General features: G+C 38.6%; 1 protein-coding gene across 1 annotated transcript in view; it reads right to left on the reverse strand.

Moving 5' to 3' along the window:
• Nucleotides 1–301: 301 nt before the first annotated feature.
• EFNB2 (ephrin B2) overlaps nucleotides 302–26,944 on the reverse strand; it is a 45,588-nt gene continuing 18,945 nt past the window's right edge. Inside the window, exons 2-5 of the mRNA XM_066176434.1 lie at nucleotides 23,126–23,409; nucleotides 6,634–6,726; nucleotides 5,765–5,878; nucleotides 302–4,162 (exon numbers count right to left, since the gene is read on the reverse strand). Of these exons, the coding sequence (XP_066032531.1) occupies nucleotides 3,780–4,162; nucleotides 5,765–5,878; nucleotides 6,634–6,726; nucleotides 23,126–23,409 (874 nt within the window). The 3' untranslated portion in view covers nucleotides 302–3,779. The remainder of the gene's footprint in view (nucleotides 4,163–5,764; nucleotides 5,879–6,633; nucleotides 6,727–23,125; nucleotides 23,410–26,944) is intronic.

Below are 26,944 nucleotides of genomic sequence, written 5' to 3' on the forward strand. Positions count from 1 at the left end.
CTACTGCATCTGACTGCAGTTCACTGACTTCCAAGGACATAAGATGCCCAGGTGTTTTTTAAAATTTGCTGATATATGGAAGAGTGAATCTGAAAGAAGTAGATTAACAGAAGTCAGTGTACTCTAAGGAGATTTCCTAGAAACCACTAGCAATCAAGTTGGAGAGAGGGGGAAGAGGAGGAAGGGACAGACAGGAGGGAGGCAGGCAGGCAGGCAAGCTTGGTGACTTTCTTATTTATTTTCATCTTTTAAATAAGAAAAAAATTGCAAAACTAAAGAAGAAAATACTTAGAAGGCAAGATTTCCATAGGAAAAAAATATTTTATTTTTTTAAGAACAAATTCAGTTTGAAACAGACGTGGAATGTGATTTTCATAATTTTCATTTTCTGGGAACTAACTGCAATGTGGAACTAAAGCAGATTTCAAACTTATGACCGGCTAGTTTTAATACAGAATGAAACAAACAAACAAACAAAACCAAAAAATAAAATTAAAAAAGAAAAAGAAAGAAGAAATTATTTATAACTCAAGCATAATACTGTGTTACTTACAAACTGGACAAAGAAATTCTTAAATAAATATTCATGGTACACAATTTCAGCACAAATATGCGGCAATTTGGCAACCTTTTATATAATTTTTTTCCTCAATACAGTGCAAAGGGGAATGACACTGCCTTTAAACAAGCTGTAGCTAAATACATTGCAAAATTCAAATTTTATACAAAACATCTCGCTCAGACTTTATAAAAAACCAACATTGCTCTATATACACAATCTGGTTAAGAAAAGCCTTGTTTATCTTGTTTTCATGTGGGTTTTTTAAGTATTTAAAAATGTGAATAAGGCTACTGTAACACCCCAAATCCATATACAGTAAATCTGAACCTATTTACAGCATCTTCACTTAGACATGATGGTGCAAATTCCAATTTGGGTGACTAGGGATGATCATACAAGCAAGGCATTTACAGTAACTTTTCAAAGCTGGACCAACGTCAAAGAAAGGAACAGTTGGTAGATTGTCATAATTCTGCACCAGACACAAAACAGACGCACAGTACATTTTTTTTTCAATTGTTTGCAGGTTGCTCTTGAGCAATTAATCTGATTTTTTTTCACAGTTTAGTGTGTAACTAGAATGTAGCCAACTGATGAAGCATAGATATGATTTAACAAAAATAAGGATCAGTAAGCCCATCTTTTCCCTTTCTCCCCCTCCCCCAAAATAAAATCTTAATGACTTACAAGAGAACCTTGTATGGATGGATTCATAGAAAAGAAGGGTTGTTGAAAAGAATTACATATGTACTGTAGTTAGTCACCATGGTAACCTTCCACAGAACCATGGGTTGGAATTCTTTTTGTTTTTTGTTTCTCTCTTTTGGACCAACATCCCAACATTATTTTCAGGTTCAGAAAACAAAGAAAGTGATCATTTCTATGACAGATATTTTTCTTTTCTTTCTTTTTCTTTTTTTCCTTTTTTTCTTCCTTTTCTTCTTTTTTTTTTTTTTTTTTTTTTTTTTGCAGGTGCTCACCAGAGGTCTGAGAACCCTAAAATGCTGTTGCTACATTTTCTTTCCAAATCAGAAAGCGAAGTGTTACCATAGTAACATGACTATGTTAGAAATGTCTATTTGCATAGCACATATAAAAAAAAAGAGGTTTTTTTATTTCCTCCCTAGGGTGGGAGCCTTAGGGGAATAGCCATGCTAAAGAGAAAACTTTAACCTGAAACCCCCCTCTACGAACCTCAACAAAATCTACAGAACACATCAGCCTGTAAGGCAAGGGAAAACACAACACAGAAAATAAATGCCGGCACATCTTGTTGTTAAATATGTGATGCAGTAAAACTGAATTCTTGATATTTTGGACCTTATATTTTCTGCTTTTCTCTTACAAGATGCTTTGGATTTTTTTTTTTAAACTATGCTCCCACTGGTGGTTTTGGATAGCTGATTGTTTTTTTTCCAGAAGTATTTAAAAAAAAAACTGTGCGCATATGCATATATATATATATATGTATGCATATATAGACTTATATATGTGTGTATATATGTAAAATGATGACACGTTAAGACTATGCAATTGCCGCAAATGAATTTCACATCTTCTGGTGTAGATTCTGTGCAATCTCAAAATATATATTAGTAAAAAAAACCCAAACCAAAAGTAAGAAAGAATGAACAAAAGAAAAACTCTTACTTTATATCCCTTGTGTTCTATACACCTATTATAAATAAGACATAATTTCCTTCTCCATCTCAGTGTCATAATTTATTTTACTCCTACGGACTGCCAGAGGTTAGCCATATGTGCTTTAACTTTGCAACAGAGCACCAATGAACTGCTGTGTCAGTCAGTACCTACACTCACTGTGCAGGGACAGCACTATAATAAGCCCAAGTGCCAAAAGGGTCAGTCACAAAGAAATTCTTTTAGAATTACTTACTTTTAGAAATGAGCAAGGTTTTGTGGTTTGTTGTTTTGTTTGTTTATTCACCCACAACTTTATCAGTGATAGAATTATAGCTCACTTGACCCATTGGCTTATAATCATCTTGGTCACTTGGCTCTCTGTTGTTTTCTTAAATGCTTTCCCTGTGTTTAGTATAATATGATAGTATAGCAGCTGAGTCTGCTTAAAAGTCATCCAAAGCAGACTACATTTTTGCTACAGCTTCAAAGCTGTGTATTTTATTGCCAGTACCACAACAGCCCTGCCCTAATATATCCTCAGCGGCCTGCTATTGTCTTGTCTTCTCCAGGCTTGTTCACTTACTAACAATACCCTTTTGTTCTACTGTACTGAAGGTACTATTTTTTTCTGCACATTGGTATTTGATAACCATGAATTCCTTCAAATGCAGCCTTAATCCACTGCGCATGTTATTGTGTTTCCTACTTGCCTCTAAAAACTTAGCATACCAAAGTGCTGTGCTACCTAAATGCATTTTTTTTTTCTTCCCAGCTTCTATTTTTGAGGCAGCAATATTCAATTGCAACTTCAATCAGCCCTTCCCTCCACCACCCAGTCCTGCTCTAGACTTTGTTGACAGCCTAACTTTTTGGCTGGAAGGCTCCATACTGTCAAACACAATTTTTATAAATGCATTACCCATTCGAGTGAGGCTGCTGTAGCAGATGGATGGAGTGTGGATCTCCAAACATTAATGTTCCATTAGTGATTCAGGAGGTGGAGTGAAAGGAAATCTTATGTGAAGGATGGCAGAGCCCCGGATAACAGAAACAAATGGAACAGTGACGGACTAAAAGCAAGAGAACTTTAACAGGTCTTACTTAGACACCAAGGTCTGTGTGACAAATCCAGTATGCACTGAGAGAGACACACAAAAGTCAGAAGATTGCATTTCAAGCTTGATATATCCTAGAGCACCTTCCCAGGATGCCTAGAGCTATTAACATCCACGGGTTGCTCCATCTTCCCTTGGCTTTTGTACATGCCTGAACGCCCACAGCACATGGCTTTGAGGATGATTAATGTAACAAGAGTACAGCAATCAGAATGGGCATCTTCTACATAAAAGTCTTCCAGCTTTTAGTGAATACTTATTCACCGAGATAGGAATTCTACAGACTAGGTAAGCTGTCCAGCTCGCGTCGGTTCCTGGAGAAAGAGCTGTTGCCTTCTCCCCCCTGTGCTTAAGTCAATGCTAGCGCACAAGGCGTCATCACAAACCCCAACAGAAAGCATTTGACCAGTGAGTTTCCTCTACGACTCAACTGTACCACAGAGCTGGTTGTGTGTTTCTCAGACCTTGTAATAAATGTTCGCTGGACTCTGAGGAGGCATCTCTTGAACTATGTACACCGGATGTCCATAGTCGCCGCTGACCTTTTCATAGTGGGGGCAAAAGACACTGTCTGCAGTCCTTAGAGGAATGATAATGTCACTGGGCTCAGAACCATTGTTGTTGCCACTGCGTTTTGGGGTGGCTAATGTACTAAGTGATAGAGTTGTCGTGTGCTGCGGGGAATGCTTCCTGTGTCTTCTCCGGTACTTCAACAAAAGAACCACCAAAGTGATGATGATGACGATGAAAATGATGCACCCTGATGCAATCCCTGCAAATAAGGCCACCTCTGAACCCAGTATACTGGAATGCCCAGCCTTACTGCCATCTGTGCTAGATCCTGGAAAGAACGGAAATACAATAGACAAAAGTTATTGCCATCCTGTGACCCATTTACGTTGCTTAAAAATGTGTAGAGTAAGCAAGACTGGAAGAATTAACTGACAGCTAAAGTTGACAAACCAATTACCCTGTTAGATAGCTAAATGCAAACAGCCGAAGTCAGCAATCAATATAAAACAAGACTTTGTGCCTGTTGATCTCACTTTTGTGTTGCTCCCAAACCACCCTGTTTCATACATCATCATCCATCAGCGGTGAGCACTGTCACTGACAAGGCAGTCTTTGATGCACACTGCATCTTTTAACAGATGCCGGCCAGCCCCAGGCACAAGAGAGGGGTGGGACAGGACTGGAAGGGAAAATAAAACAGGGAAATGACAATTCTCAGAACAACTGGTACTGTTCAGTGCCACACTGTTCCCTCTGCTACTTTATCTTTCGCATATCGATTTAAGTTAAACCATCCTTAGTGCCTCCTTACATGGACTCCTCTTGCTTGGAAATGAAACTAAGGAGCTTGAGGCAGCATGGGAGACAGGCAGAACGGTTATGGCATGTCTGTTAGTATTAACTTACATTTACTTAAAACAATACCACACATTTGGGAGTCAGGAAAACCCCACGTGCTGAACAGCCAGCCTGTTGGATATTTGCCGCTCATCACACCATCACATTATTTGTCACAAAAATTACATGAATGCTCATTGACACTTTTTCACTTCTAAGTTTGAACCTATTTCCCTCTCTTGATGCTCACTGACAATGGAAAAATGATACAGATACTACATCCACATAATTGTTAGCTCCTCCTACCAAAGCCTCTGCAGGGATCAGCTGAAGCCACTCACCATACCAAAGACTCATTAGCCCAGTAACTAAAGACAGAGCTGGCAAGGAAAACTTGTGGCCTTTTCTGGGAAACCTAGAACCACCTGTCCGCAAAGTTTTGCTTTGTAGCATTACTAATTACTGAATTTTCTTTTGGACAGCTTGAGTCTTTAGAGTTAGGTTTTCTCTTGTTCACCCTGTGAGTGAAATGCATCGTGAAGATACTTGTTTCGAATCATTTACTTATTTTGTTTAGATCATGATTTTAAAAAAACCAAAACAAAACCCCAAAACTTTACATTTAGTCAAAGACTGGCCATACATGTCTAGACTTTATATGGTCAGCTAAAAGTTCAGGACATTAATTATACATGCCTTGAAATAAACTTTATAAATGGCTGTTGAGAACCACTTGATAATGTATTATGCAAAAAGAGAAAGAGACTCGCTCATCTGCCAGAGTACTAAATGTAAGGCAGCACTGACCACTGTAAAGATGCTTAGCGAAGGTCCTATCCAGAAATTTTCTTGTAAATGAGAGACACCGTCACAAGATGTGATGGACTTCTACAGCAGAGTGGAAGAGGGGAGAGAACAGCTGTTGCCAAAACTTGCAGCTCCCACATGCTACCCACTGGAAGCAGTCTGAACCAGCTTTCGCTTCACCTCACGATGATAACATTTGCTTTTCTGGCACATTAACGGTAAAATAAAACACATTTGGGGACAAAGGAGGAGAAGACGTTCCACGGCGAAGTCCCACCACACTTACCTGAGTGGTCCTTCACAAAGGGGCTGGTGGTGGAACTCTTCCCGTTGGTGCCAGCTTCCTGCTCGGGGCGCTTGGTGGGATCCGTGTGCCGGGGCTGCCCTGCCGAGTTGGGATCTGGGGGAGAGAAAGACAGCTCATGCAGCTTTGGTACTGGACAGTATGGAGCCTTACAGGCTGGCTCTAGGTACCTCGTAAGACACAAATAGCTTAACAGAAGAACCTTTATGCAAAGGACTGGGAGATATAAGAATGTCATTTTCCTTTTAAAGCAAAATGGTTATATTAGTTATTTCAGGTTTAAATTGTGAGGCCATCTGCAGAAACTATAGGGTCTCCTGTAATTGGCAAGAAAAGCTTTGCAGATGACATTTCAGTTTAACTGAGGAAGTTGATTGACTACTAAACCAACTTCTACTTAGAAGAATAATTCTTTCTTCCTGCACAATAGGTTATCTATATGTGAAAAGAGACAATGAACAAAAACCTCTCTGTAATCAGAATTCATAACAAGCAAACTATAGAAATATTAGCTTCCCTCTTTTCATGTATTTTAAATAATTCTGAGCAGCAGAGTTGTGGCTTTTGTTTTTAAAATAAAAATAAAAATGACTGAAACACACTACTCCCAGGTGACCTTTCCTTCTAGGGACCTCTCCAATGAAGAGATCTCCTTACAGTAACCCTCCTTCTGCCGAAATCTGTCAGTAGCCGAGGAAGAGAAAATAGGCTTTGCTTTCAGACTATAAGGGAGGAATGACCACACTAGACTCGACTGACTCTCTGCTCTACACTGCTAAAAGAAGCCTGAAAACTAAAAAGGACATTGAGACCGATCAAAGTGATTTCATGAAACAGCAGATGGTCTTTACCTTGTCCAACTTTCATGAGGATCTTCATGGTTTTTGTCTGGCACACCCCTCCCTCCTGGTTATCCAGGCCCTCCAAAGACCCATTTGATGTTGCTGATTAAAAATAAAAGAAAAATAAATAAAAATAAAAATAAATAAAAATCAGGAAATCAACAGGCAAAGTGATGTGAACATGAGTGTCTGAAAGCAGGGACCTTTCAATCTACCAGGACCTGTTTTTGTTGCTCAGGCTGACCTATGGAAAGTTGTGAAATGTTTGAAAGCCAAAGGAATGAATACACTAGTAAGCTGTACAATATATACAAATGGAGGAATGTGTTATCAAGGTTTCAAATTTACCCAGCAGCCTTTTGTTTTCCTATGCACAACTGACTGACTGACTGACTTGGACAAAAACACACCATCTTGCTAAAAAGGTGATGGAGTCAGCTGAAAAGGAAGCTCTGGCAGGCTCAGAGGAGAAAAGCACTGAAAAATCACCCTTTTTTTCCCCCTCCCAACAATATCTTTATAATCACCACGTTACACCTGCTTCCTCTATTACAAATCTCCTGCTGGAAGAAGTGAACGTATACAAAAGACCCAGGTGAAAGCTAAGATTCTGCACTGATTGGAAAACCATTTAATATTTTAAAGTACAATCTCATTTTTCTCAGCATTGAGGAGCCTCTGCGGGGGTGGGTGGCAAAGGGGAACACGCTCCATTCTCAGGGAAACCTTTTAGCTCATACAAACAACAGGGTGCTTTTCCCTGTGTTGACATTGTTCGTGCTTATCTAGGTGCCAGCTGGAGCCGCGCGATCGGGGCGCAGGCTGACACTGCCGTGCCATGTGGAGGTGAAGCACCACTCCCTGGGAGAATCCACAACACTGAATCACGGCGCACGGGAGCGCCGCTGCCGCCCCAGCCAGCTGTTGGTTGCAAAACAGCTGCTGGAAAACGATTCGGGAGCTCCTCGGCAGTAGGTATCGCAGCCACCGCACTGCACTGGGCACCCGTGAGCAGGGCACAACTGCAGACGGTGGGCTCCGGGTTCACTATGCAGGGAATGCACCGGGGCTTTTCCTACCCTGCTTGTCCTGTCACCGTCATTTCTTGGAGCTGTTTATCTGAGGCCCAAAATGAACTTATGAGAAGGTGCACAGGCAGCAGCACTGGGCCACCAACTGGAGAAAACAAATGGAAAATGGGATGTCAGGGAGCTCACTGTTCGCCATGGCCGTGGTGAACTGCTGAAGCAGCACATGCCTCCCTCTGCCCCTCTCCTTTCAGCTTGTGGGCTTTACACTCTTCAGGTCTTTGTTTTTAATTCTCGCTCCTTCTCTTTCACCTTCCTTGGGGATTTTCTTTCAAATGCAGTCTATGTATATTTCCTTTTTCCTTCACAAAGTCTTCCTACCCCCATGGCAGTATTTTTCTTGCTCTAATCTTCTCTCTAGCCGTAAAGATATAAACCCCATACTGCTGAACCCTGCTTCCTAGCCTTTGATCTGCTTCTTGTTTTTGTTCCACTTCTGACTCTTTTGTGACCAACTCGAATTACAGCCACCATACAAACTTCCCAAACTGTGCTCTCTTTTCCTAAAATTCCCTTCTCCTCATACGTGGTCCCTCCCAGTTCCTCCTCTTGTTCCCTCCCCGCTGCAAAAACATGACAACAGCTGTACGGCAAAAAGACTTTTCAAAATACAAAAGAGCATGTTGAGTAATTTAAGATAAAAGCTGATCTGAAATGTGCCACTGCATTGCCAGGCTCAGAAAATAATGGAGACATATAGTTTTGTTTTCTTTTGTTTTGTTTTTTTTCCAGAGGGGAAAAAAAAAATCAATACCAAGAACCCATCCTGGACATAAATCAAACGTGTCTTTGCTGAAAGTGTTTTTTTATGATCTATTTGCCAATGTACCAGCACAAGGACACAGAGAAAAAAATGCAGTAAATAGAAATACCAAAGCTGAGCACCAATTGAATGTACAAATAATGAACACTGACTTTGTTTTGTGGTTTTATTTGATTCCTTTTTAATCAAGCCGAAGGGAACCACATCTCCTTAAACACCTTCTACTTGATTTTAATTGAACAGAATTCTGCTTCTTCTGAACATCAATGCCTTTTTATTCTTTAAAGGCCTAACCACTTAAACCAACAGAGCAGGAGACCTTAATGGGATGCAGAGGATGCAGTCTGACCTCAGCACAGAGTAAGAAAGTAAGATGGGAAAAAGAATGCAAAATTACTTCAAATACAGTCTCCAAACGGGAAGACCCAGATGTACAATGAGTCTGGTTGTGTGCCTACGCCAGCGCAATCTGCCTCGCTTGCCTGCTAAAAGAATGCTTTCATAGCTTTGATGTCAGATGAATGAATTTGCAGAAATATTCACTTTTTCCACAGTTCTTCAAGGGATTTTAGGAAAGCCTATGTTGTAGCTCAGAGTACAGACTGCTACGTCCTGAGGAATAGGGAATTTTCAAAGAGAAGCATTTCAGTGACAAAGCAAAGTTTCCTTCTCAGCTTTTCCTGTAATTAAACTGACAATTACCCAAGGCCACTGGAGGAAATTATTTTTCAAAATTCATTAAGACTATCGAAATACAACCTTGCATATCCCTAGTGTACCAGGAATAAAGTGGGTAGCTTTAAACACATCGTTTTAGGCTTTGAAAAGCTGCACTGAGAAAAAGAAGTAATCTGGGACAGCAGAGAAAACACCATTTCATACTGCTAATGCCCCTTGACAGTGCAGTGTGCAAAAGTCAAACAAGGGAGCGAGTACAAAATATTCCTCAAACACTTGCTGCAGCCTTTCTATATTGATCTCCAAATGAAAATTACACCCACTGTCATTTTAGCTCCTCCACTGCACTCACACCTCTGTGGGAAAGTGACCCAGCTTCTGCAGCTCTGCCCATGCTGAAAGGATGCTTTTTAAAAAAAAATAAAATACAAAAAAAAGGCCCCCCGATAGGAGTTTTGGATTTAAACACAAATGTAACACAAGTTTCTGGTATCCAAAATGGAAATGTTATCCTCCAGTGTGTCAATATAATCAGATTTTAAACCTTCCATCCAATTTATTTTTATATACATATATATATATAAAATAACAGTTGTTTTTTTTTTTACATTTAGGTCTAAATATGGATATATTTTAAAGTCAATTACTTGGATGAGCTACCATACAAAGCCCTCTGCTAAGAAGACTAAATACTTAAATATTACCATTAATAAATACAACTAATGATTAATATGAAGTTTCTTATTAGTATTAGTATGTTCTCAGGATCCCACACTTCACTTTGTATTAATAAAGCAATACATAGGAACCTAGAAGTAAGTAAAATGTTGCTAAACAGGTAGCACAGTATTTTTAAATCTTTTGATGGTTAAATAGCTCTTATTTTCTGAGACCTGTCCTGCTCCACTGGTGTTGACTGCAAAACTAGTAATGACAGTTAAAACCACATTAAATTATTCAATAGTTTGTCCACACCTAAAAATAAACACATATAATTGTGCTAAAATCTCTACGAATTTTAAGACTTTCTAACAAAATTGTAATAACTTAGAGGCCATTTTTACAGTAGTTTATTAGACACTGTCTGTCTGCATTCCTTGAACACAACAGCAGCTGCCATTTTATAAGGAATGCAAATTTGGCTTTTCAACATTCAGAAAACACTTATCTGTTATGAAATTATGGTTAAGAGTCTTGCTGATACATAGCTACTTTAGAGAAGCTAGTATACATTTGCAGGTTCATAACACACTACTTTAACATATCCTCCTCCATACACAAGGGAGAAATTAAATTATTCAGACCAAAGAACTTCATTCTGATCTGCCTCCCCCTCTTTCAAATATATGGATTGTATAAAAACAAACAAATCCCCCAACAAAACAAACAAAGAAACAAAAAAGGCTGGAACTCATGTAAATCAATGTATAATGTTTTACATTTATTTGCTTTTAAAACTCCACAAGTGCTGTTTATTGTACAAAGTGCATTAGTCATAAATGCAGAGGCAGGGAGTCAGTGAACATCGCAGAGTCAGCTGACAAGAATAGTTCCTGGCTATGATTCTTATACAGTCCCCATGGAGAGGAAGTAATATTACATTTTAATATGTCTTCATTTGATTGTTATTACTCTGCCTCCCAGGAGGCTACGCCACTGCATGGATCATGGCTGTTTTCAACCTACCAGACTGGTAACATTGCTCTAATCAGACGGAGAATTAAGCCGCTGGATTTGTGCCTGTATATAGCTTTTCATTCACAAAGAGATTAGAAATGAAGGCACAGTCACAAAAATTCAACTTCCTTCACTCCTAAAAACACACAATACAAAATGAAAAAATGCCGTCACAATTACTTAAAACACCAGTAGACAAAAACCTCAGCCTTTTAATTCTGCTACACTTATTACCCACAGTGTCATGTTTCAGGATTGTGAAAAACATCACCTATTTGCAAACTAAATGACACATGCTTTGAACCAACGAAACTTTAAAACACATCTATTTCTAGAGCTTGAACATGAAATGGACTACATAGCTGATGAGAGAAACAATGATTATCATATTTAATTTTCCTGTGGAAACTAAATGGACCTTAAACCACAGACTATAGGAATGAATGAGTGATGTCAACTGATGGGCAAGGGCAAAATTGATTTTGTCCCTTCTTAGTGTGCTTGACAATGAAAGTCATTTGGCAATATATTAAAGACACGTAATTGATGAGGTCATGAAGAATTAATTCCTGGTGATGTCGACCTGTTAATGGCAAATTGGAATTACAGGTTTTTTAGGGGCAAATCACTACTATCCAATAGTAGTGATATTCACAGTTTTTGTTGATTAAATACTGCTTGAATACTGCATCAGAAAATGGATTTCTCAAAATCAGAATAAAGCATAATCAAAAACACTACCCATTTCCACTTTTCCTCTGCTGTGCTTAGAAACAGAATGAAAAAACAGCAGCAAAAATCCACACAACCTTTAGATCCAACAGTAGTAAGAAGTTATTCTTAACGCAAAGCTGCATTTGATCACACATGCACTCTCAGGATTACTAAGTACATGCAAAGTTTTAGAGAGCTTATTATTTTATCAAGTAATAGAACACTATTTTGGCCAGGCATCATTTCTTGTGCTCGGACTGCCTTCATCTGCTTTTGGTCCTTTTAATGATCCTCTTAGTAAAGCACTGAATAAGTAATTCTTCTTTCCCATAAACTTAGATAATTTATGGGAGAGGTTTAAGAACACCAGAAATCACACACTGCAAAACCATAAATGACTGATTGCAACAGGGAAGTTATTTCTAAACTAGCCATGGACGAAAGAACAAGATAGCTGAGATAATAGAAAGAGTGTTTTAATTAAATGAAATTAAATTGTGCCCCCCAGTAGCAATGCCAGATCTGCATGGAGATCTGAAACGAAAAAATTGTTCAGGCCTCTCAGCAAAGAACAGCTAGTTTGGCACACATTACACTGGGTGAGCTGAAGAATGTTTAGAGACAAGAGAAATACGCTAATTTCAAATACCAGCAACTAATGGTTTCCCTTTTCTTGTAGTGACAAAAAAATAAGACTGACACTGAAAACTTTGCTTAAAAAAAAAAAAATTAAATTGTCCTCTGAAATTTAACTGTCAGCAGTCCCAAACCTAGACTGTAAGTACTAAAACGTAAACGCATTATGAATAGTTGAATGGAGGACTGTTGTGTGTTGACTGTGTTTTTAATGAACAGACAATAAAATAAAAACTTTCTACTGATCCTTTACAAACAAAGAAATGATCCTAAAAAAACCAAACAAGAAACAAAAACCTGCTAAATTTGCTCAGTATAATTTAGGACACCACGATTACAACAAAAATGTATAAAAGCAGCTTAAAATTTTGCTTTTTTCTAATGCCTATTTTTTTATTTGCCCTACTTGCATAGCCAAGTGGCAGCAGAATTTTGAGAAGTTTCTCAGCCTAAACACCATTAAAAAAACTCTCATTCTACCCTATTCCACACATTGTTTCAAATTAAGATAGATTTTTTTTTTCCTTAAACTAAGGCTTTATGGAGGGTTTATAAATACCCCCGATGCCAGCCATTTTCCCCGCCTCTATCCTTATGTGAGGCAGAACTTCAATGAGAGGGAAAGGAAAACAATTCTCTGTTCTTCTTTTTCACTTTGCATTCTTGTTTTTTAAATTAACTCCTATACTGCATGTCTCAGGATTTATATATAAACAGGATCCACAAATTATATTCTCTACAGCAAGTAAGCAGCAATGCCTTCCCCAGTCAAGCTAAAACCTGAACAAAATAAAGTAAAATAACAGGCCTCTCTTTTTTTTTGCAAGGAAAAAGCAAAGGCTCTGCAGCAAAACTTTTTAATTCCCTTTTCTAACCACTGCTTTAAAATGTATCTTGTCCAACTGTGAATAGCGTGACTCGTGGTACTTAGATGGGACTCATGATATAAGGGTATTTATATAATTCCCTCTAGAAGTCTCCACTTGTATTCATATGTTAAAAGAGGGACAGATTATATTACTGTTTCAATGGTTTTTTTGAGGGTGCAATGTGGAGGATGCAATCAAGGCAGAGCCAATCAGTTTTGCACTGTAATATCCTTTGGTGTATACCAGCTGTATGATTCCAGGGACATCTCCGGAAATGCACAGACTCTCATACCCACATCTCATGTCATCCAACAGCACAAAACTGGGAGAGAGTTGTAAAGTTCCTACATTCAGAATGATTTTATTAATTCCAGGGAGGAGTGGTACCAAGAAAGAAAAACATACATGGTTAAAAAAATAACAATAAAAAAAAATCCGTTTATGTCAACAAAGTCCTTCCTTAAAGGGAAAGAGAGACAGTAAGAGAGCTGGAAAATATTCTAAAAAGCTGTGAAATCTGACTGGTTATTGCTGCCTATCATTTTAAAAACACCACCACTTTCCCACTGGGTTAAGGAATACCACAGCTAAAGTGTGCTGAAGAGTAAACTATCTGCTGAATTATTATCCATTACTGAAGGTCACACGTTCCACCCACCCACAACAAAATCCTACTTGTTTCACTGCTGTCAAGTGCAGGGCCCCTTTACAAAATTCCCTTGGAATGATTTAGAGCTTATGTAAAAACAAACTAGAAAAGCATCTCAATACTGTATCACTATGAACGACGAGTCTTTCATTACAGTTAAACATTTCTAAATGAATTTCAGTTCTACATTTCACATACTCTGAGAAATGTTGTCAGATAATGATCCACTGCACACATGGTTGCTTCTAGTTTACATAAACAAATTATATATTTGTGAGTGCTGAAGTAACTGTGGCAGATGTAAGCCCACTAATTATGATGTATTTAGTGTATACCCAAAGTATGCATCTAAAACAGATTACTAGTTAGTTGACTTCACCATTCACAAACAGGTATTTTACGCAAATTCATCCTCTCTCCCAGCACGATACTGACAAAAGCCTCTCATGGACCGGGAGAAGTGTCTCCCACTACCACCGCAAGCTTTGCTTAACAGTTCAGCTGAACAGAACTAATAGAGTTAGTTAGCATTCAAGTTACACTGATTGTTGCTAATGACAAGAGGGCTTGCTGAAAACAAAAGCAGAAGCTTTAACATTAAATGAGGACCCACTTTCTGTATCATACAAATTCAACTTCACTCTACAAGGATGTTCACCTGCCTTGAAAATCTCTGCTATTTGTTTGTGGCACCAGGATAAGAAAGGTTATAGTGAAAGTTCATATTAAATAAATAACAAACTTCTTGCTCATTCTACTGTCACTAACTGCATGCAATGATATTAATGACCCAGTAATTGCTATACGAGTAGCACTGAAGTGGAAAACATCATTTTGAGGCAGAGTTCAACTCTAGGTGGTAGGACTTCACCAGTGACTGAGTTAATGCCTAGTGACAGTTTAGAATATAACACTATAGATGAGAAAATGTCCCAGTCTCACGGTTATAACAGTTTAGATGGACATGATGTTATTTGCGTTGACCACACAGAGTCTAGGAGTAACCCCAATAAAGTGCCATAGTCAGACTTTGCCCTGTAGATGAACCTCATTCCTTTCAGGGGAGATGCTCTGTACTATAACAATCTAGAGCAATTTTCCACATGTTTGCTTCAATAAAAGAATACCTTCATCTCCTGCTTTTACATGTAGCACAACAAAAGTGTGCTTTATTGCAAAACACAAAAAGCTGTTTACATCATCTAACTATCCTTCAGAAACACAGAGTTTGGCACCTTAGTACTGAGATCAATTATGATACTATTGGATGACTGTACACTTGGCAAAGATGATCAGAAGTTAAGCACTGTTTTGACTGCAGTATGCTTATGTTTGTGTTTAGAGCTGTAAAATACCCACAAAGTAAACCTTAATGAGGGAACATTGCAGAAATAAAGCAATCTGAATTTCCACGGTTCTACAGGACCTCCTGTTCAAATACTTGCCATTAAAAAATTAAGAGCTTTAGCTTCTTTAGAAATTATCATGTAGGCACATCTTGGCTCATTTTAAGAAATTCCAGTGGGATATGTTAATTCAGCCAGTGTTTGGAATTTTGAAGTCACAACTAGACAGGCAAACTGATACTTTCAATATTTAGGCTCACAGAGTTTTTAAAAATTCACCGGGGGTTTAACAGTAAAACATTATTTAGTTGTTTAGTTGGTTTTTTTTTTTTCTTTTTTTCTTTTTTTTTTTTCCTGTTGCAATGAAAATTATTTTGCTAATGTCTTGATTCTGCTACTGAACCTGCTGTGGTAGCCTCTGGATGGCACGTGGAATCAACTTTCAGCACAGGCTGGGGCCAAACACATGGAAAGCAACTCTGCAAAAAAGCCCTGAGGGTCCTGGTGGACACCAAGTTGACCATGAGGCAGCAATGTGCCCTCGCAGCAAAGGAGGCAAACAGTTTTTGGGCTTAATCTGTCAGAGCAGTGGCAGCTGGTTTGGGGAGGTGATCCTTCCACACCACTCTGAACTGGTGAGGCCACACCTGCAGTGCTGGGTGCAGTCACAGGCTCCTCAACACAAGACAGACAGGGACTTACAGGAGCAAGTGCAGTAAATGCCCATGGAGAAGATGAAGGAACTAGAGCACTTGCATAGGAGGAGGAGGGGCTGTGTCCTTGGGGATACTCAAAACTCAGCTGGACACTGTTCTGGGCAACTGGCTGCAGGTGGACCTGCTTGAGCAAAGGTTTGAGTAGGGCACTAGATGAGCTCCAGAGGTGCCATCCAAACCAATCCATTCCGGGATTCTGCAATCAGCTGGGCTGTCGGGGTCTAACGCATTTATGTGAAATACTTGAAATACAAATCATTTTAAGTTTTCCTGGCAGAATTTGGATTAAGAACTCTGTTTCTCTCACAGCAAGCCCGGTGAGCACATAAGGACTACTCTGCTGCTGTGGTTTAGTGATTTTTGCTGTCTTCATCTACCAAACAGAAAACAAATCATACAACAAAGATCCAAACATGCCTTTAAAAACAGCCTTATCAGCTTAATGTGGACTCTTCTCCAAGAACAGCTAAGACTACCTTAAGCCTAATCCTGCTTTCATTTCCAGAAATATTTGCATGGTTTCCTTGGGACTGAAAAAAAGAACCTGGAAGACTGCCCACTAGGGCTTAGTTTTATAGTCTGATTTGTCAGAAATAAATCCTGAAATATTCTTCATCCAAGGTTTCCAGGATTGACTGAAGTCAGGAGAGAAAATCCAAAATGACATTTAACCTTGGTTTTCAACCATTCCAGCCTTTTGTTTTAGCTAATGCAGTTCTCAGACAAAAGTGTATTTCCCTCCATTCCAGCTACATAAAGACTTTAATGAGGCAAACAATTTCAAGTCTTTAAAATGAGTTTCATTAAAGTCTTTATAAATCCTTAAGCACCTCCTCATCTTTTACTTTAGGACTTAAAATATTGCAATATGTAACACATATGATACAAGCAACTGTATGAAGTAAAGATTAATCATCCCACTTGATGAGCCAAATGATCATCACTGAACTTATGTACAAAATAGAAGTTGTGTTTTAGTGTGGTAGTGCACTGTCAAGTTTCAGTTTAGACAGATACTTTCTCCATGCTTTCCTCATAGTATGGCACGTCTTTCCAATACACACCCCCCTGATTTAAATAGTTACTCATATCCTGAATATAAAGGATAACATACACAGTCAGCACATTCTTCTTCTATATGTAGTCCTGTTAAGGATGTTTATGCAAATCTAATAGAACATACACATTTTGGAGAAGATCAAGGTTTAAGCTGGTTTTTTTTTTTTTGCAAAGCACTAGAAATCCTACATACATGAAGACTTCTAAGAGAGAATACTGTATCTTTCTTTGTGAATGTATTACATTTCTCGTATTTATAAACTGTTTCTGAGGAACTATGAAAGTGAGATATAAAAATAGTGACTAAAACTACTAAACAGCTTCCTACGAAATTTTAAAACCTCTTCAATTCATGAGTATTTTCTGAATAATTTTATCTTCCAGTCTGAACAATTATTCTTCATTTTCATCTGATTCCGTATCTATCTGGAATACTTGCGGGGGAAGATACCTGTATTTTTTTCACAACATGCCATCAATTAACAAACTGAGCATTCCCATCTTTCATTTCCTTCCCTTAGGAATAGAGACATAATAACAGATTTCCTGCTGAACTATCTCTGTCTACTTTAAAGGAGATAAACGATTGGTATTGCCTAGGTAATGGCACCGAATATGAACAAAGTCCATCAATATAAAATAGCCTTATTCTCTTACAAGACCTGTGTGGTCTGGGACAAAACCCCAAAGGACCATGACTCCATTAATCCTGCAGTTCTTAGACTCTGTTAGAAATCTGAAGCTGCACAGACAGTGATTTTTCTTTCTAATAATATTATTTGTATAAGATGTATTTATATTTCATTCAACAAGAGCTAAGTGGTATTGCTGATGCATCCCTTAAAAGACTCTTCAGCAAAGTCAAAGACTGACCTCTGGATATCATTTTACATTACGGAGAAATTATTTATCTGATTTTCTGAGGAAGGAGGAGGAGAAAGGAAAGAAAAAAAAAGTGATCTTTGTACAAATGGAATCAGAGGGACTATTACCGCACTGGCTTTCTTTAACGCCATCACCACCACCACAAAAAAACCCCTCAAACCAGTAGATTTCTGGACCACGGAGTCTTTAACAGAAACCACGAAAAAGGTCTTTGCTGCAAAAGTAAAGGAATTGAATTTCTGATACAGTATTTGTTCCCGTTTTGGCTAGTTTGCCATTAACAAAGGAAAACCTGTTTACTGTTTCCTTTTGGGCAGCTTTCACTAGGTGATTCTGAGGTTATAGAGGCTGCAGTCTGAAATCTGTCTCAGAACGTTTTCACAATGCCCAGCCAGACAGATTAGCCAGCGCTTAAACTGGTCAGAATACTAAAATAACATTTTAATGTACATCTATTTGGCCATGCAAAGAGATTTATTCTTCCCAGCTGGGCCATATTTCAGGGCACAAACTATATTGTCCCTTAATATGTTCTTCCTCAGACAGTTATTGCCCTTTAATTGTAACAGAATGACAAAGTGAAAACATAAAAAGCCTTATAATTTTTTTCAAACACAGCTAATGCTAAAGTTTCAAAATGACTGCTTTGATTTTAAAGGCCACAGTACTATTAAAGCAGTTACCCCAAATTTAGTGCTACTAGACAGTATAAACTTTTAAGTCAGTCAGGGATCAAATATATATAAATATATGTTTTTTAATTTAAGCCAGAAGCCAATTATGTAAGTGGGTCACTTGAAAAAAAAAATTGACAAAAAAACATTTAAGGAAACCTGCATATTCAATTTTGCCAACGTCAAAGCCAATGAGCATCATTAGTTCGGCAAGCTCGGCTAATAAGGTCCAGGCAGAGCAAGCCTTATAGAGGAATCTTTCAGGGAACCATTCTGTAGCCCCTTTCCAAGTCCCAAGTCACTGTATTACAAATTCGGAACAGGTGAAGATTTCATTGCAGGTGGCTTGTTTTTTACTGTTGATGATGACAGCCCATAAACCTCACTTATGCAAAAGAAGAGATGGAGTGAAATATGTGCTTGCTTGGCCAAACTACCTAGGGAGCTTGACGGTGGCTTGGACGCAGGTGGCACCGCTCCCTTCCCTCTGGCACTGCTCCCTTCCCTCTGGCATAGCTTCCCACAGGCTTCCCCCGGAGCTCCCTCAGCACAAAGCCAGTGCAACACCAGGCTCTCTAGGCCCTCTGACTAAAAGCCAAGTTTACTGGGAAGGGTTCAGGATGATTCCTGTACACCAAGAATAAACATCTTTGGTATATGAAATGCACTTGAACTATGCTAATGCGTCTCTCTGACAAACAAGAAGAATCTGCATCTGAGAAAGGTGCTGAAGCAGTGACACCATGACCCAAGTACTTGCAGATCAGGTACTGAGTATCTCCTCAGTATTGAGAATATACTCATTGCTTGCTCTGAGCAACTCACAACAGCAGAAAATTATTCTTTATTCCCTAACCATGCAAAGACATAAAAAGACTTTTTAATGCAAACATCAGAGTTGCAAATCTTCACACCCTTCTGCCCAAATTTGCCCTTCACATAGATATTTATGCTGTTGGGCACGATGTATCTTCCTTCATACATTTGAGTAAGGATTTCCTTAGGGACTTAAGATATGTTAGCTAAATGGTCACATATTTTAGGATAATCAAACATTAATACTTCTGAGATCTCAAGTACATTTGACCTTCTCCAGTTCTGCTAAAAAGAAATCAGGTAACTGTAGGAAAATGAATCTGTTCATTTCCCAGGAACGAAAAATTGATGATAGCAAAGAAGAGAAAAGCAAGGACATTCTGTTACATTGTTCATTCACTTTCACAATACCATTCAGTATCATCTTCCCAATTACTGCTGTTCATAGAATTAACTCTTTGGATACTGATAGTCATATTGAGCAATACCTTGCCAAGAAATAGGCTACGTTTTTTAATTATTTATTAAAGTACTACTAAATGTGAAAACAGATCTGAGGAACTTACCCACACTTTACTCTTTAAAATATCGTGAATTGTGAAATGAGAAGATTTTATATGCTTAGGCCTAGGGACGCATTGAACAGAAAAGATCTCCTTCTGCTACACCTATCATGAATACATCTGGATGATATAAAAATTATGGCTTGAAGAATTCCTGTGCAATCACGTGTCTCTAATGGGCTCAGGAAGCTGCTTCATCCTGTGCTGCAATTCCTCATCCCAAAATGACTAACCACCTAATATGAATAGAGATTTTACTGTTTAATACAGCTCCACAAACCACACACTATTACCTTAGAAAAACAAAATCTGTTTTCAAATAATGGCAAGATGATAAAAGGTGCATGACGATGCACAAAACATTTAAAGGGCTGACAACAGCCTGCCAGCATAAACAGCGTGAGATTAGGCTGTAGGCGCAGCCACAGCGAGCACTGCAAAGATGCTGAGCTCAGTGAGCTCTTGTGCTACGTTTGTTTGATGCCACTTAGTAGAGGGAATGCAAGGTCCCAAAATACCTCAAAATCAAAAGCTGGCACATAAAATGCATCATTTCACAGCTTTTCCACCCCCTTAAAAAAGCCCAACAAAACAAGCAAGGCAAAACGGACAGATGGACGGATGGATGGACGGATGGATGGATGGACAGAAGGAAGGAAAAGAAAGAATTATAGTCTGTGACTAGGTATGTATGCAAACAATTTAAAGCCTGATTTGCATACATGACTAAGAGGCATTTTATTACTTACAAAAATGACAGCAAATGTCCTGACTACCAGAACTTGCACTGACAAGGCTGTGTCATGAACTTTTGAATACAAATTGCTAAAACCCTATCTAGCTCTAGTACTCTCTAAAATGGTGTCCTAGCTGAGCACTGGCCTAGTTTTCTATGCCTCTTAGTGCTTCTGAGACCAACATCACTGAATTTATTGTTTTCCCCTTGAATGACAGGAAAGTGAGGGTTTTAGCCTTCAGGACGGCTGGGTTTTCAAGGGTGGGGTGCTTTTTTGTCCAGCCTATTAAAAAGTATGGGTACCCTTGCTGAAGCTTAGTCAGTAGCAACAGAGTGATGTTAGCCATTTGTTTATGCCACAATGAATAAGAAAAGTAATACCCTGAGGCACTCCAGTATTACCGCTAGGCCAGTGTAACTTTTGAGGCATTAGACTGAAGGCTGTGTAAGTTCTTTCAACCAAGATACGCTGTAATCTTTGAGGAAATGCAACGTCTATTATGTCTTATTGCTATAATGAAATAATTATACAAAACTAATGAAAATGAGACGTACTTAATAATTCTCTGGGTAAATCCATGACATAGATATGACAGAACTGACAGTGCATCAGAAAGCTCCATTTGTGCCCATAATTTTCAGGTAATAATTGTAACATTGCCATTTGTTCCACTACAGTTGGTCTTCTGTGGATGTTTTCAAAGGCAGCACTAAATAATGAGCACATTTCCTCATTTAAGCCAAATATTTGAGCATGGTCATTTTTACACTACACATTTTCACTGGATTTACAGATAACTGCCTCTCAACATGTAATTTTGTCACTCACACTCTGGTAAATATCTCACTGGATTTCAGTGGGAAGTTTGTCAAAGATAATATTGTTTAAATGGGATCACATTCTTATATACTCCCCAGCTAAACACAGAAAGTGCCTATATTAAACAATCTTTAAAACCAAAAAAAAAAGAAGAAGTGGTTTATATCTCCTGTAACTCTTACTTGGTAATTTCTGAAAATAGTAATTAATATGAATAATGCAGTGAATTCTTACTTAAGCTTCTGTGACATACAATCTGTTTTATACATTACCATGTACCATTATGGATACAACTGGGAAGTAAGCTTAAATTTATATTGAATGAATTTCCATTTCCATTTTAAAAGTACTTGATCAGAGCAATATTTTTAAATCAGAAATTTAGAAATAATTACACTGGCAGACATTAATTACATGAAGCAGTTATCAATACTCCAGTTTTCAAGGAGGTGGCAGAAAACATGCTCAAGGACTAAACTTTTAGCAGGACCTGTTGTGACAGGACATGGGTTAATGGTCTTAAATGTTTAATTAAATAGTTAAATGGTCTTAAACTAACAGAGGGTAGATTTAGACCAGGTATAGTGAATAAATGTTTTACAGTGAGTATTGTGAAACACTGGAACATGATGCCTATAGGGGTGGTAGATGCTCCATACCTGGGAACAGAGCTCTGAGCAACCTGATCTAGTTGAAGATGTCCCAGCACACTGAAAGGGGCTTGGACTAGATGAGCTTTAAAGGTCCCTTCCAACCCAAATTATTCTACGATTCTGTGAAATAAGACACACAGGTATCTAACTTCCTTGTAACTGCAGAAAAGCCAGGTATTAACAGAATTTGTTCCATCACCTAGTAACTGCGGATACTTGCTCAAGACTTCAAAAGTGCCCATGGGGCTAAATGACATCCACAGGGCATAGTATTACAATGACAAAACCCAAACTAATGTAAATTGTTGTTTTACTGCTGAGGTCTCAGCTTATGCTAACTCCTGATTCACATCATTAACTTTACACATCATAAGTAATTTGAATCACTGAACACAGTGGCTACCTCCAGACGTGCTTTCAGCCATAAATCCCTGTTCAGAAACTCACACAAAATTTGTACTGCTGCACAGAGGCCTGTGTCATGCACATTTGTTTAGCAAGCCAGAACCATGAAAAAAGATAAAATTCAAGACCATGATAATCTGGGTTTTACCCAAGAACTCTCCTAGCTACTGTATGGACATAGTAGGTATGTTTTGAGGAAAGGCATGTTCAATTACAGGCCCTTACCAGTAACCCCTACGAGGAAACTACACGGACAAAATTGGCATCAAAGTAGCCAAAAGATGCTTCCTGTGAGAGTCCCCAGACCACCTGGAGCAATGGCTAGCCACCTCACACGGGGTACGTCATCTGAGAACAGCTGGATCACCGTAGCCCTACTCCTACTCCTACTCCTGCCATAAGAGAACCCAAGGACAAAGCCAACAGCATGGCACAACACCAGGGCTGTGAGCAGGAAACACATCAGTTTGGCTGCACACAACCTCTAATGCAAATACAGGACACAATACTGTGCACAAGAAAAAAAAAAAGCTCCTTTTACAGGCATCAAAGTACACAAACCAAGGAAAAAAGAGATAGAGACCCTTTGGAAATCAGGAACTACACTGAAAATATGCCAGCAAAAAATCATATTCAGAAAAAAATATACAAACCCATTCATATTCCTCTTAGTTTGCTTATAATGTACAAGACAGCATGCAAAATAACGAACAATTACATTTAAAAGAATGAACAAATGAAAGTTTGAACTTACATATGACGTAATAATCTTTATTCTTCTGAAATTCCAGGCCCCAGAGATTAGGACTGAATTCTTGAAACTTGATGGTAAACTTAACATCTTGATCTGGCTTGGCACAGTTAAGTAGAGGTGTATTGTCCTTTTTAATAGCACAGCTATCTGCTTGGTCTTTATCAACCATGTAGACCTTATAATACTCATATTGGCCAATAGTTTTAGAGTCCACCTTTGGGCATATAATATCCAGTTTGTCTCCTATCTGTGGATATAGTACCAATCCTTGTCCAGGAAGGAATCTAAAAGGAAGGAAAAAAAAAAAAAAAGGGAGGGGGATGGGGGAAGAGAAGAAGAAGAAGTAAAATTTGAGACACTTAATAAAATCTCATGCAGAAAAGTAGCAACTGCACTGAACAGACAGGAATAAACACAGTTTCCAAAACCAAAATGACAGACTGAGCAAATCTTAATAGTTTGGGCTCGATTCAATATCAACAAGATGTTTATTTAGATCTTGGAAATTATAAATGGATTGAGTCTTTTAGTCCTTATCCCAGTTTTGGGCACTCAGGCAGATTTTACATCTCTCTTGGCAGGCACTGCTGTTTCGTGCACTGCATTCAGCCATGCAGAGCAGTTAATACAATACCTGGTGAGCTACGATTCTTTTTTTCTGTTTTGCTAATATTTCTACTATTCCTGCACATATTTGGCTAATTTTGGACATGAGAGAATGACAAAAATAATCTTTCAACCCTCCTGAACAGCCACGTGGGACAGGAAAAATCTTGGGACTTTTGACAATATACTAACATGCTGATTGTATAGTGTAACACAAAGGAACAACAGTCACTCAGCCAGGACCACGCTTACAGACCTGTGATGGACAGAGATCTATCTGATCCATGGACCACACATGCTTCTGGGAAAAACGCTTATATCCAAGACAGTGTGACCATTCCACTACAATGATTTCTCTTCACAAATTCCGTCATTACTGTCATTATTTTAGCTCTTTTTTGATTTTTTTTGTGCTAGTAGTTAAAGACAGGTGTGCTTTTTTCCTTAGTACAAGAAGACTTCTTACACAAACTGACAGAGCGCTTTAATATTTGCAGTTAGACATAGTATTTTGTCTTTCCTACTCATATTGATTAACAGGCAAACGTGGCCACTTCTTCATGGAAGAAAAATATAAATAATTACTTATAGTATTGATTCATCCACAAAATGAGGAGTCATGTTCTCACAAGGACAAAAGCCACAGCAGGTTTGTTTGTTTCTCTCTCCATCAAGACATATTTGTTTCAATTAAGGCCAAGAAGTGCATGTTTTAGAACAACAGCCAGAAACACAACCAATGTACTCAATGCACAGACCTAAAAGACTGACTTTCTTTCCTCTTTTTCCTGCCTGCCAGCACTTTCCAAAGATCTTCCTTAATGGAGAATCGGCCTGAAAAACCAAGTGAAACAATTCCTGCCTAATGAACACCCTTCTCCAAGTGCTAATACTTAAACAGCACACGTAGTAAATCTAGCTTATTCACAGGCAGCCTTCCTGGAAACTTTAAATTAAAGTATCAAGGCCCACGCAGAACAAAGCTGTAGGCGTCGGTGACCTCCAACCTCTGGTTTGGCGAAAGGAGCCACCAGCATGAAGTACTGGTGGGGGAGAACCCACTAAATTGAAGAATGATGCAACACCCCAAATTTCAAATCCATCATTTACAACTGCTTGCTCCACACAATTCAAGTTTATGATCTGCTCTAATTGAGCAGGATTATTTTCACTCACAAAGCCAGTGTAAGAATTATATTTGTTATGAAGCAGCACGTAGCAGGACAAAGACATGTAATTACAGATTTAGGGAACTAGAACAATGAAATGTTATGGCAAGAAAAGCGACTGTTGATGTATAAATCACTGCACTCTTTTGTGCTTGCAGGGTAATTTCCAGACTGCAGAAACTGGGCTTGGCCACGGCTGCTCAAATGGAGATTGAAGTGGAGATGGGGCAAAGCTGTGCCTCCTCCTCCAGTTTTCAGACATGCCAAAGGAATGCGGTGACTACCACCTCCTGAAAGCTGAAAAGGTTAAACAAATGGAAAGGTGGGAATGTATCCTCAGAGTTACCAGCCTGGTGAAGGACAACCAGATGTGTGTAGATTTGGTACCCAGGAATGTGGTTCAGTGGTGCACACAGAAGTGCTGGGTTGACAGCTGAACTTGATCTTACCAACCTGTTCCAACCTAAACGATCCTATGCTCCTAGGACTGAGGGAGTGGCCAGTTCTGCAAGGCTATGAAAAAAAAGTGGGGAGGAGGATCCCAGCCAGCAAAGATTCCCAAGTGAGCAGCATGTATTCTGATTTTGGCTCTCCTCAGGGATCAACTCTGACCGGGCAAAAGCAAAGGGACAGAGTTTCCAAGCTAACCTGTGTCACCTGTGACTGACTTTACTACCTTGTCTGGCCACAGCCCCATTTTAACTTTGCTCCTGTGCAGCACTGCTGCATCAGGAAGATGACAATCACTCATATTCCCCCATCTGCATGCCAGGACAAAGGCTGGTCACTGTATGATCCCACGGCTGCAAATACTTCTTGCCAGCAATTCTTCTTCATATAACAGGACTGTGTAATAGGAAACACATGAGATTTCAAAGGATTGAACTTTTGCTTATAAGTTAATCAATTTAGATTCCCATATACAACATATATGAAATTCTTAAGGTGAGATAAATGTACCTGTCCATCATTTTTAATAATATAACCTAAAAGCTGCCTTGAGAAACAAAAGACACTGATTCTAATTTTAGGCTTTGTGTGTGTGTATGAAATAGCCACAGTATATGTTCTCCATGCAAACTCTGAGCAAAAACAGGATGGGCTGAGAGATAGTATGCCAGGCAATCCTCAGAAACAGCTGCAGGAAAGAAGGCACACTTGTGAGCCTTAGTTTCAGGCAGGAATTGTCCCATAAAAGGTAGAGGACAGAACCATCCCCAACAGACAGTTAAAACTACATTTTACAAGAGCTTTAAACCAATGCACTTGTTAGACTTTATGGCAGGGAATATTCTTGCTATGACTCTAAGTCTGTACAGTTTTAGAACTAAACTCAGTAAATCTCCTTCCACTTGTGTGTGTGAACTTGTAGGATCTAATGCTGATGGGATTAGCGAAGAAAAAAGGCTTAAAATGCAAGGATTAATCTGAGGACTTGATTGTATTGAAATTTTTTCCACACTTTGCAGTTTTGATCATGACCTTTGCTAAGAGAGATATTTTTCCAATTTACTTTCCCTATTTTCTTATAACAACAAAGCCCAAATATGGATGGAGATAATAAAAGTTTCACCTCATGTATTTCAGTTCAACCAAAAAACTTATAGTGGCTGATCAGTAGTAGGCATGATTATTATCCTTGCATTTGTGTAATACTTTTGCCACTGTACTTTTTATAAAGACTTTAAATAAATCATTTGCTGGGTACTAAGCATTTTCTGAAGCTATTTATGAAATGTCAGGAGGATTAAGACTACTGTTTTATGATCCTATTTTTGAAGACCTTGTATTGGAAAAAAATTAGAAAGGACAATGTATATTCAGTTTTGGTGGAGGTTAAAAAAAAACCTTCAGGATTAATCCTGAGTCTTCATTTCTGCAAGTGTTGATGTTGCCTTAAATATTCCAAAGTACCATCAAGACTGATGAAATGTTTGCAGGACCGTGTCTATAATGAAATGCCTTTAAAAATCTGATCAAAAAGTGCTTTCAACTCATTAGAAAGTTGTTTCTTTTTTTTTTCCCCATCAAAACTGAGATATAA

Source organism: Chamaea fasciata, unplaced genomic scaffold (assembly GCF_029207755.1).
Source record: "Chamaea fasciata isolate MVZ Bird 193981 ecotype frontalis unplaced genomic scaffold, bChaFas1.0.hap1 SCAF_2, whole genome shotgun sequence".
NCBI lineage: Eukaryota > Metazoa > Chordata > Aves > Passeriformes > Sylviidae > Chamaea > Chamaea fasciata.